Raw genomic sequence first — 12,394 nt, 5'->3', positions numbered from 1 at the left:
AAGCATGGCTTCCAAAGCACATCACATACAGTCATGCAAAGAGACATATCATTGTTTAGTTGTTGGTGTTTTTAGAGGTTTGCACAGTTGTGCCACAAACACTGAACTAAACCCAAATCAGGCTGATTTTTTGGGGTGTTTTACTGCTTGTTCTCCCTTCTCCCCCTCCCCTCCATCCCGTCGGGTAATTCCTGTTTGCATCACCAGTTTTTACCCAGCACAATTGATCTAAGTGCCACGAGGGGACTGAGTTGGTCACCCATTCTGTCCTGCTCTTGGCTGTAGTGTAAGCCCATGATGAGACCAGGAGGTGTCTTAAAGATGGGCTCAGGGGGACCACCTGTGCTGCTACATCTGTAGCCTTCACAGTTCCGTTGCCATAGGTGAGCCTGCCTAAAGCTCAGTTTCCCTGCTCATCAGTGATTTGAGCAAAACATCCACTACTCTGGGGAGAGACATGAAATGCAAGTTTCCTAGATAATTCATTCTCAGGTGCCAGCCCTAAAAGTCCTTCATTAATATAATTTGCCTTGAATTCCAGGTCTGGGGATTTGTCTGTGCTGAGGTCTCAGAGCAACTCATTTGCTAACCTGCAGTTTCCTCTTTAGGGAATTCCCAATGAAAGCTGGAGGCTGACCAAGATTAATGAGCGCTATGAGCTGTGTGATACATACCCTGCCATTCTAGCTGTGCCTGTTAACATTCCCGACGAGGAATTAAAGAGAGTGGCATCCTTCAGATCCAGAGGACGCATACCAGTGAGTGGGACAGAAGAAGCCACTTTGATGTGGTTTTGTTACGCATACCTTTGAGCAATAAGTAATACCAAGATCAAGCTGAGTGGGTTCCAGGGAGGAAATAAATGGTCAGCGGATAATAAAAGTGACAACAACATGTTTGAGGACGTGGAAAACAACAGTATCTACTGAAACTACTGTTGTGAAAGAGATGTAGACTAAACCAAAGCTAGAAGATAAGATAATTGAACACAACTCAAGCCAAATCTCAGTTCAGTTCCTGGGAAACACAAGACAGCCCTGTTTGGCTGTTTACAATTGTCTGGCCTACTCTGACTTGAGGACAGAGAAATACGTAGTGATAGTCTTGATGAGAGTGCTTATTTAATGAAATTAAGACAAAGCACATTGTTATGATGATTATTTCAGAGGTAACTGAAAATGTACTGGTTTACTCCTCAAGTCTATAGAAAATTCAGTCTGTTCCTAAATGTGTAACTTCTACATAGTGTAACATAAAGTAAGACGTAGCCCACATACTATCTCGCACAACAGCCAGAAAAACAGTCTGCATCATATTTAAAAGTCAGACTTAAACAATTTGGTCACCTTTTGTTTCTTCAAGCTTTGGGAATGCCACCAGAATGAATAAGAACAGAAGAGTTCTTTCTTTCATTCAGTTGTAATTTAATAGAATCCAGCCCTCTGGTACCCACTGATATAGGGGGTAAGCAAGCCATTACAGGTAATTCACTTCACTGGTTTAATTAATCCTATTTTTTCCTTTATTTATTTCCCATTTGTTTCCAAAGGTCTTGTCATGGATCCACCCAGAAAGTCAAGCAACGATCACTCGCTGTAGCCAGCCCATGGTGGGAGTGAGTGGCAAGAGGAGCAAGGAAGATGAAAAGTACCTTCAAGCCATCATGGATTCTAATGCCCAGTCCCATAAAATCTTCATATTTGATGCAAGGCCTAGTGTGAATGCTGTAGCCAATAAGGTTGGGTACTTTTTCCTCTGTCTAAAACTGGGAATCTAATTATTTAGAGCACATTTTCTGCCACCATTTCATATTATTCTTAAGGATCACAAAGGGGTTTTCCACTGCAGAAGAAGTCTGCAAGCAATGACCTGATTCTCTAGACAGACTTTTATACCTACACTGGCTCTAAGATATCAGTGTGACTGCTAACGATCCATTATATTAATTTACAATGGGAAATAAGATTGGAAGGGAGGAAAAAATTGAAGTAGTACAGAAGTCAGACTGTAGCACCCTGGACTTTGTGTATCACCATTTTTCAATTCACATTGTTGAAAGACTGCTTCCTCCAACAGGGCTCAGAGCCCTGTCCAACCTGACCTTGAATCTTTCCAAGAATGAGGCATCTACCAGTGTTCTGGAAAACCTGCTCTTGTGTTTTACCACCCTCATTGTGAAAAATTTCTTCTTTATATCTAGTCTGAATCTACCCTCTGTTACTTTCAAACCATTACCCCTTGTCTTATCACAACAGGCCCAACTAAAACATCTGTCCCCATCTTTCTTATAAGCCTCCTTTAAGTTCTGGAAGGCTTCTGTAAGTCTCTCCAGGGCCTTCTCTTCTCAGCCTTTCCTCACAGGAGAGATGCTCCAGACCTCTGATCATCTTTGTGGATTTCATCCAACAGGTCCCTATCTTTCCTTTGCTGGAACCCCAGAGCTGGACACAGCACTGCAGGTGGGGTCTCTCCAGAGTACAGCAGAGGGACAGAATCCCCTCCCAGCCCTGCTGCCCACACTGCTTTGGATGCAGCCCAGGACACATTTGACTCCCTGGGCTGGGAGTGCCCAGGCTGGGTCCTGTGCAGCCTCTCACCCACCAGCACCCCCAAGTCCTCATGGGCAGGGCTGCTCTGGTCTGTTCATCCCCCAGCCTGTGCTGATACCAGGGCTTGCTCCAACCCAGGTGCAGCACCTGGCACCTCGTCTTGTTAAACCTCATGGGGTTCTCTTGGGCACATTCCTTGAGCTTGTCCAGGTCCCTCTGAATGGCACCCCATCCTTCAGGAGTGGCAGCTATACCACTCAGCTTGGTGTCATCTGCATACCTGATGAGGGTGCACTTGATGCTTCTGTTTGTGTCACTGATGAAGATATTAAAGAGCACTAGGCCCAATACGGACTCCTCAGGGACACCACTTGTCACTGCCTGGACATTGAACAGCTGGCCACTACCCTCCACCTGTGACTATCCAACTTCTCATCCATCAAACTGTCTGCCTATCATCTCCAGTCTAGAGAGAAGAATGTTTTGGGGAACTGTGTCAGAGGATTTACAGAAGTCCAGGTAGATGACACCCATAGCCCTTCACTTGTCCACTGCTGTAGTCTCTCCATCATAGAAGGCCACGGGGCTGGTCAGGCAGGATTTGCCCTTGGTGAAGCTGTGCTGGCTATCCTGAATTACCTTCCTGTCCTCCATGTGCCCTAGCACATCTTCTAGATGGATCTGTTCCATCATCCTGCCAGACACAGAGGTGAGGCTGACAGCTCAGTAGCTCCCAGGGTCCATCATTCTACCCTTCTAAAAAATTGTGTTCCATGCCATCACTTTTCCATGCTAGCTTTGTTTTAATGGTGGAGCTGCTTTGTTGCAGTAAATTTTTTTTTTCTTTTTTTTTTTTTCTTTTTTTTTTTTTTTTTTTATCTGTCTTTCCTACTGCTTAGGCAATTAGTGTGTGGGTTATCCTCCTCTGTAATAGTATGGTAAATTTTTAAATGATAGATTAGTGAATGTAATGAGTTAACAGCTTGAATGGGGATAAATTATAATTACAGAGGAAAAGAAGGCTTGTAATGTGATATTCTTTGGTAAAAATTATAGCATTCATTAGGTATTGCAGAAGAGAGACACAAAGTGTGTGCTTGCACATGTTTGCTCCCAGCTGTAAGATAAAGCAAATGGTTTTTGCCTGCTTTAGATAGCCCAGCCATTGTGGTATTTTGTCAGCTGTTATTTGGTCAGGACAAATGACTGGGATAAAGTACAAAATATGGTTTTGCTTAATGATTTCTATGTGAATTTTGTTCTTCAGGCTAAAGGAGGGGGCTATGAGAGCGAGGATGCCTATCAGAATGCAGAATTAGTGTTCCTGGATATTCACAACATTCATGTTATGAGAGAGTCGCTGAGAAAACTGAAAGAAATTGTGTATCCCAATATCGAGGAGACTCACTGGCTGTCTAATTTAGAGTCAACTCACTGGCTAGAGCATATCAAGGTAGGCATGTCTGCATCCACTGCATGTGGCTGAACAACCACAAGTCCTTACCAGTCTGGGAAAGATGTCCAGAGCTAACTCCAGGATTCTCAATTCTTGTAAATTTGAGGACTTAGAATTTGTTTTCCATCTATAAGCAATTAAAACCATAGTTTCGTGGAGTGAGGAGTCTTAAGGAGATGAGAAGAGGGACAAGAGAGGGGGCTGAAATATTGAAAGATGGTGTTTTGGAAGCGAAGTGATGTGTAACTGTGAAAGCTCTGCTTAGAACTCAGGAGTCACAGAATTTCCAAGTTCTTGACTCTGCTTTTTAACATCCTGGCCTTATTGTCTGGTCCAGACAAACAAATGCTGGGAGTTTGGTGCCCTTTCAGCCTTTCAGGAATCCAAGCAGAGTCAGAATAAGGAGGCAAAATGTTTTGGCTTCTCCAGATGGTGATTTTCAAATAATGTTCTTTCTATTCTAAAACTTGCCAGCTTAGATTGTTGCTCGGCTGACGCAAGACAGGGGCAGATCTGCTCCTGGGGCAGCTGCAAGGTGATGGCAATTCCTATCAGGAACAAATTGCTCCTGCATTTACATCTTGATTTGTCCAAGGACTGAATTTTATACAAGGGCTTTTCTAGAGTTGTGCCTACACTACAGTTTAGATGTGTCGTCATCTTGCTGGAACAGAAAATGTGTTCACCAGTTTGCTGTCCTAGTTATAAAGTAGTTGGAACTGATTTACCATTCTCCTTGAGGCAAGCAGAGCCCTTGGTTTGTCCTGTGCTGTCACTAGCCATTTTTCATTTATCCTTTCTGTTCCAAAGAGATTTTGTAATGTGTTTTTTCCCTTGTCCTAGCTCATTCTTGCCGGAGCCCTTCGGATTGCTGACAAAGTGGAATCGGGGAAGACATCCGTGGTTGTGCACTGCAGCGATGGCTGGGACCGCACAGCCCAGCTCACCTCTCTGGCCCTGCTCATGCTGGATGGCTACTACCGAACCATCAGGGGCTTCGAAGTGCTCGTGGAGAAGGAGTGGCTGAGCTTTGGCCACAGATTCCAGCTGGTGAGTCACTAGCCCATGGGAGGCACTGAACAGAAAGTTACTGTCTCTCCTGAAGGACTCAGAGGAGTTTACCATTTCCTCTGAGAAGTTTACTGACTGAACTCACAGAAGAGAGGTGAATGCTGATGTTACTATTTTTTACCTATAATTCCATTAATCTCTTAACCTCCTTGGGACTGTATTGGTTAGATACAAGAAACAGGTGGTATTTAAACGTCTCAGGTGTCTGACTGATAATGTCATGTTCTTGTACTTAGGCCTAAACTAGCTTTGGGTTCAGTGCTGGCATTTCTGCTGGGAGCTGGCAGAGACCACTGGGGTATTTTTTGTCTGTCTTTCCAGTTCAGTTCATTTTCTCAGGTTGCTTGAGCACCATCATCTAATAAAAGCTTTGGTATTGAAGATGTTGGGGAATTTGTTTATAGCCTTGACCTCACATTTTCTTCAGGCACACTTTATTTTTGAAGAGGCTTCTAATTATTTAGGTGAAAGAGCAGCAGTTTGAGCCTGGACCAAGAGCAGGTTGTGGTTGTGCCCTTGCAGTTGGCAGAGAGGCAGCTTTGTGGGCTTGTGATCCAGCAGTTTGTTATGGTTTGCACTGATGGGACTTGAGAGAGCCTTTCAGTAGTATCCTTTCATTACTTGTTTCTATTGTGTTTTTGCTCATAGCTGTTCTCTAGTGGTTGTTAGTTTTGCAAGGGCTAGAACATGGTCTGTGTACAGCACTTGCAGTGGTGGGTTGCACTGTCAAATGCTCTGAGGAAGGTGGAGAAACTGAGGCACTAAATCAGCTGAGGTTCTGCTGCAGCCAAACTTGTTATCTGGTATTTGAACAAGGAGCGTTTTAGCTTCTTCACTGTCTAGACAAGGAAGATACTGACAGTGATTTCCTTCGGTAAGAGGAGAACAATATTAAGAATCTCTGTTACTTACATGTTCTTGTTCTCTCTTTGTACTGTACTTGGGGCTCCGGGGTAATGTATAACCATTAAAGTACTCTGCTAGTTCTGAGGAGTCGTGCCTCACATGTGTTGGCCACACAGCACGGTCGGGGGGGAGGCCTGCTGCTGGGAATACTGTCCTTGCTGCCTCTCTGGAGGTGGCAGGAGATGGGCTGGGCTGGTGTTTGTACAGCTCTTGGAAGCCGCGAGGTGTTGCATGACGGTTATCGCTGCATGCCGTGCCTGTAGGTAGTGTTTGCATCTCGCAACCTCTACTACTGAAGTAGCCAGGACAACAGCTGCAACTGAAGCAAAAAGCATTCTCATTTTTTTTCCTTCTGAACTGTAGCTATTAACTGAAATCAGTGCCAGCATAGCATCTGGAGCCTCTACTCAAACAACTCTTGTTTTAACTTAGCATGAAAATATCCCCATAAAGAATTTTCACTTCAAAGACAAAGAGAGTATCTGTCCTTTACTGCTTTACCCACTGATATGGACCAAGCAATATCAGGACTCATTTGAAGTTTTTTAAAGCTGTTGGTAAAGGTTTAGGTGACTGAGAGCAGACCTCAGCAGTTTCCACATGAAGCCCTGTGTGACTCGTGCTCTTTGTCCTGCTGTTTCAGAGAGTTGGCCACGGGGACAAGAACCACGCGGATGCCGATCGCTCTCCTGTCTTCCTGCAGTTCATTGACTGTGTCTGGCAAATGACAAGACAGGTAAACTGCTGGGTGGCACCCATGTCCACAGAGCCAGTGCACCAAGACATGGCACAGTGTCTGGATACAGGAATGATTTCCAAGCTAACCTGTGCAGGCTCTCCTTCCTGGGCTTGTACTCTTGCCTTGATTCTGGCAGCAGGCTTTTTGGGAGTCTGCCTAGCAAAGATCCTGAAAGCACTTGCTAATGTTAGTCCCCAGCACGGTGGGCGCAGCCCATGCCTGTTGCCTCTGTTGCCTCTGCTCAAGCTGATCCTGTAACATGCTCCATTTTAACTTCTTCTGAAGGCAAGTGTACTGCTCCTAGTTCATAATGTGAGATTCAGAGCTGAGTGCCTCATTTCAGACCAGGCATGGCAGAGGTACAGTCCAGGAGAGATTCCCCTGTGTCTGGGAGGTTTTTTCCCAGTCATGTGGAACCTGGAAGGTTTTTTGTATCTTCTGTGACACAAAAGTCAGCTATGGTCAGGCAGTTCACCAAAAAAAAGCAAGGCTCACCCTGGGTTAAACCAGGAGAGATGGAAGAGAAAGAGGGCACTATATATGGAAGAGAAGGATTCCACTACATATGAACACTGCACCACATCCATGCAGAGAGAAGAGGAGGCTTTACCATCATTGAAAGTCACTTTCATTGTGGTCTCCTTGGAATGCTTCTACAGCTGGGCATCCTGACCTGCAGCTGGTGAGGTCAGGACATCACAACTGGGACAGCATGGGAAGAGGGTGGTTGTGAGGGAGGAAGGCCTCCTGCTCTCCTCTCCATCACCACTGCATGTCTCTGCAGTTCACTGCATTTATTCTTATTGACCCTTTATGAAGTTTCAGTTGTCCCTGTCTCAGGTCAGATTGTTTCTGCACAGAACTCAGCAACAAACACAGCCTGTGCCCATAGACTTTTGCTCCTGCTGACCTCTGTCACAAGATGCCTCTCTACTGTTCCCTCTGGGAAGTGCTGTGTCAGGCACCCAGGTTATTTCCCTTTGGCCCTGGGAAATTTTCACTTTTTGAATGTATTTATTTCACGTGTGCCTTTTGTGCACAGTCTGGCTGCATGGCTTGTCATGAGACAAGCTTCAAATTGAAGCAGCACTGAGTGGATATAAACACAGTGCTCTAACCCCTCAGACCTCTGGCTTTTCCTCAGAATTTCTCTGCACATGCAAAGCAGCTTTCCAAGAGGGAAACTCTTGCTCCTGGAAGGAGCAAATATGACCCTGAATATCCAGCCAGGCAGGGAACAGGGACAGATCCTGTTCTAGAAATCCAGAGGCCAACTCCTTACCAAGACCACAGCTTGGGAGAAAGTGTGTTTTCCTGTTTTAAAATCCCAGCCTAATTTTCTATTCCTGCACAAAGTTTCCTACAGCATTTGAGTTCAATGAGTACTTCCTGATCACCATCCTGGATCACCTGTACAGCTGTTTGTTTGGGACCTTCCTGTGCAGCAGTGAGCAGCAGAGAGTGAAGGAGGTAAGACAGCTTCTCTTGGAGGTAAAAGCCTGTTCTTGATTGCTTTAGCTGGCCAGATATTGCTACAGAAGCTGGTTCCTCACTCAGAGATAGTTGTGGATGTGAGTCTGGGAAATGCCAAGCCCCATTCTCAACAGGTGGGACTTGGGGGATTTTCCTTTTTATGAACTGCTGTCTGTTGGAGGCTTCATGTTTCAGAGCAACACCACGTCCCTTCTGGACATTCTGTCTGCTTCCAGTTAGTCACTAGTGGTTGAATAGCTCCTGGTGTCTCCCAGGTAGTGGAAATGCAGTTTTGCTTTGAACTTCAGTTTACTGTAACCTCTGTGGCAACTGGTACTTTTTTGTCATGCATTTTCTTTGAAGTGGTCCCTTTAGGGTGCTTTTAACTACCTAGTGTGTGCTGTCATTCTGCACACACAGGCTACAGCAAGTAACTGGTCTTTATGTGTGTTCTTGCTGTGCTTGCATCTTCCTGGGAGAGGACAACTCTCCTACTGTTATTAAGGACGTGCCTCTCTGTCCTGCCACAAGCCAGTTCTGCCCTGCAGTATGGCTGAGGCTTGTTTGCCCAGGGAGGAGTGCAGAGATGTGTACATCCAGACCCAGTCTGGAATTAGAACAGTGGCACTCACTCTGTCTCCCCTACCTGATGGTGAAGCATTCTGTCACCAAAGGCTGCAGCAAAACAGCACAGAGCTACACGAGGGCAGTGCTGTGTGAACCTGATATGATTACATTTGGTAGAACACGAGTTAAAAATAATCATAAAAACTAGCTGGAAAATAAGAGTGATAGCATTTTACTACAGTGAAATCAGTGTCCCTATTTCTCTGGAGTCCACAGTGATTGGATAATCGTCATTTTCAGGGAAGAAAATCTGCATGCTGTTGGCACATGGGCTTGGGGTTTTCTTTTAAAGGCCTCAGCCTAGTGAAGTACTTAATCTAGAAAGTACTTCAGCATTGGTTTCAGTGGGAATATTCACAGGCATAATTATTCCACTAGATCAGGGCCTAAGTCAAATGTTTTCTTTGCTTCCTTTGCAATTAAATACTCCACCAAGTCCTGCAGGAGCACTTCAGAAAACTGAAGTTTAACTAAAGCACTGGGAGTTCGTATGCCAGTGTCCCCTTGCTGTAGCAGTGGTGATTCCTGGTCTGTGTTGACAGCTGGGTGGGTCAGAGGGGTTGTTCTGCGCCAGGGTGTGTGTGCCTGCCTGCATCCATGTGCTTTGAGTACAATAACCACATCAAAAGAACAGTTTAGGGTTTTTTTTTTAAGCTATAAAAAACAACCAACTCTGTATCTATGACAGGCATATGTCTGTGCTGCTATAGTTTGTAGATAGCTGGGATTCGTGTGGCAAATAAAGCCTCCTCCACCCCCTTCCCTTACAGAGCCTTCCAAAAAAGACTGTATCACTCTGGTCTTACATCAACAGCCAACTGGAAGACTTTACTAACCCCTTGTACGTGAGCTACTCCAACCACGTCCTGTATCCCGTGGCCAGCATGCGCCACCTGGAGCTGTGGGTGGGCTACTACATCCGCTGGAACCCCCGGATGAAGCCTCAGGTACGCCCCTTCCTACTGCTGCTTCCCTCTCTGCCAGTACCAATAGTGGTACTTTGGGGCTCAAGGCCTTTAGGGAACGTACAAACTTGTGCCACCACTGCTTAAATCTGAAAACAAACGCCTTAATTCCAATGCCAGCAAGAGCAAGCACGCATACCTAGAGCTGCCCAGTGCAGGTGCCCAGCTGGGCATCACCACCTTGTGAAAGCTGCAGGAGCTGAAGATTCTCAGCAGTCTGGGAAATTTCTCACTTAGACCATGGGAAAAATTATCTGAATTCTCTTTAAAAAAGATCTTAAAACCCCTAAGACTTCTCTGGATGTGGGGTTCTAGATAGGAATTTTTGCTTTATTTAAATTACTGGTGATGGGAACCTGCCTGAGGCACAGGGGTCTGACCCCAGCATGCAGGAAAGCTGGCTTGCCCAAGGCAGGCACCTCAGACAGGCAGTCTGAGCATGACCCTGAATGCTGACACCACATTTACTAGGAAGGGACAAAAATTCCCAATTGCCTCAGTGCCCATCTGCAGGTTAGAGTTTTGCAGATCTGCAGCATTAGAGACGGGAACCCTGCAAACCCTTTGCAGTACTGACTGTTAAAGAGTCAGAACTATGTGAAAATATTTAGAAGAATGCGGCTAGGTTTTTTCCTACCAAGCCCCTGAAATTATGTCCAGGCTGAGATGCCATGGCCAGTGTCCCTCAGAAATGTCAGAGATCAGAGTTTGGTAACTGTCATCTTTCAAAGTACCTACAGACTGTTTTGTTTAGCCATGCACTGTGCATGTTGGGTCCAAATGAGCCAGCGCAACAACTCAGGGACCTGCAAGATGGAGACTGATGACACTCATGCACCTCCTTCCCTCATAGCTGTCTGTAAGGTCAGCAACACTTTAGTGCTTCAGGCGCCCACTTCCACGCTGACCTCCCAGTGCTCAGCTGCACATTTCCTTGCAGGAACCTGTTCACAATCGCTACAAGGAGCTCCTGGCCAAGCGGGCTGAGCTGCAGAAGAAAGTGGAGGAGCTGCAGAGAGAAATCACCAACCGTTCCACCTCATCGTCGGAGCGAGCCGGCTCTCCCGCACAGTGCGTCGCTCCCGTACAGACAGTTGTATAATAGGAACTCTTTCGCTGACCACTTTCCCAGGACCATGGGGGACAGCTTTTCTGAAACCTCCTGGATTTCCAGCGTGGTGCCTGGGAGATGCCAACCTATTTATTTATTTCTCTCCAGGGTAATTTATTAGTACTGTAGCACTAGAGAAAGCTTAAAGCAAAAGCCAACACAGACAAGGCCCCCTATGCAATTATTACCCTTCTCAGTGGCTAGCTTATAATACAAGCCAATTGCACTTGCCACCTGTAAGAAGCCTGGAGCTTGCTCTTTGTTCACTGATGTGCTGGAAATCACTTGGCTTGAAAGAGTCTGTGCATGAGCATGAAGTACCGTGGAGGAGAAATGTCTGCTCAGAAGTTGGAAAGGCCAAACCCGACTTTGTATTGGAGCCTCAGATGCAGCTGTGCCATCACACACCCTCCTGCACAGCAGAGAGAATGAGGGTGTTTGCCAGCACACCTGGAAACAAGCAACAGCAGTGTCTGAAACAAGTCATCCCCTGCACCTCAACCTAGACCATAGGAAGCCATGTAAACGATGCCTTATTTAAAGAAAGGGCAGCTTCTCCCAGCAAATCACTGCAGTAGAGGGGGAACTTGATTTTGTAGAACAACGTTTACTTCCATCTCTGCAACTTTAGAATCTCACTTATGGTTTACAGTGGGTGTGCCAGGATGCCACTTAAGCACCTTTATTTCAGAGCAGAGTGTGGCTCCCCTGGGCTTTCCACAGCACCTCGGGCCTCCAGTGCCTCATAGTCATCAGGGGAAATGGTAGTGGAATGCCACAGGGCACATGTGAACTGCTGGGATCAGCCATTACATTTTGTTTGGGTAAGCATAATTAGCAGTTTTAATGCTTCTGTGCAGGGTTAGAGTGGTGTACTTACGGTATTTCAGCTTTCTGCTAACTAATGGAAGCAGCTGTGCATCAACCAAAGACTCCTTTCTGCCTGCATTGCAACTGCTGCTTTAGGTTTTTCTGGCAGATGGAACAGCTTAGCCATTTTCTAAACCCTACCTTTTTCCTCATAGTCTGCTTCAAGAATTGGTGTCACTCAACTAAACTCAAGCTGAAATTCAATTTTAATACAAAAATTTACTGTAGGAGACACAACACAGACTTGGTGCAACCATGACTGCCCTCTTGCTCTTCCAAACAGGTAAGCACAGTGTCACAAAGGAGGGGTCTTAGAGTAAAGGCAGTTAAGGATGTGCAAGGTCTTCAGGCTGCTTCTCCACCTCTCTGCTCGGGAGGAGTATGGTTTGGTGTGGGTTCTCCTGTTGCTCTTTTAGGACTGGATCCCAGACTGTGGGCACCTGTTTAATATACCTGTCAGCTACTATTCCACTAAGAAGTGTAAGAGTAGACCCATTTCCACCTAAGAAACAGCCTTTCAAAAGCCACATTCCTTCCAAGGCAGTTAGCAGTCATTTCCTCCTGCAGTCTCCACTTCTGCCTGCTCTACTGCTGCAATCACCACACTGTGCTTACAGAGAATCCACA

At 45.8% G+C, this 12,394-nt stretch overlaps 1 protein-coding gene and 1 long non-coding RNA gene across 3 annotated transcripts in view; one reads left to right on the top strand and one right to left on the bottom strand.

Moving 5' to 3' along the window:
* Nucleotides 1-11,940, top strand: part of MTMR2 (myotubularin related protein 2) — a 61,981-nt gene extending 50,041 nt beyond the window's left edge. The window contains exons 8-15 of one of the 2 annotated variants that reach the window (XM_066312934.1): nt 609-758; nt 1,550-1,738; nt 3,817-4,002; nt 4,849-5,055; nt 6,626-6,718; nt 8,078-8,191; nt 9,592-9,768; nt 10,727-11,940. In XM_066312934.1, coding sequence (XP_066169031.1) covers nt 609-758; nt 1,550-1,738; nt 3,817-4,002; nt 4,849-5,055; nt 6,626-6,718; nt 8,078-8,191; nt 9,592-9,768; nt 10,727-10,888 — 1,278 coding nt within the window. In that variant the 3' untranslated portion in view covers nt 10,889-11,940. Of the gene's footprint in view, nt 1-608; nt 759-1,549; nt 1,739-3,816; nt 4,003-4,848; nt 5,056-6,625; nt 6,719-8,077; nt 8,192-9,591; nt 9,769-10,726 lie in introns of those variants that run through there. The other variant, XM_066312935.1, reaches the window with a different exon arrangement.
* On the bottom strand, nt 6,455-7,118 carry LOC136357559 (uncharacterized). Its single transcript, XR_010742910.1, has 2 exons — nt 6,808-7,118; nt 6,455-6,699 (listed from the first exon to the last, which is right to left on the bottom strand). It is a non-coding gene; the product is annotated as an uncharacterized lncRNA (long non-coding RNA).
* Nucleotides 11,941-12,394: the final 454 nt, after the last annotated feature.

The sequence above is a fragment of the Sylvia atricapilla genome, chromosome 2 (assembly GCF_009819655.1).
Source record: "Sylvia atricapilla isolate bSylAtr1 chromosome 2, bSylAtr1.pri, whole genome shotgun sequence".
NCBI lineage: Eukaryota > Metazoa > Chordata > Aves > Passeriformes > Sylviidae > Sylvia > Sylvia atricapilla.
This window is presented reverse-complemented; position numbering and strand designations above follow the sequence as displayed.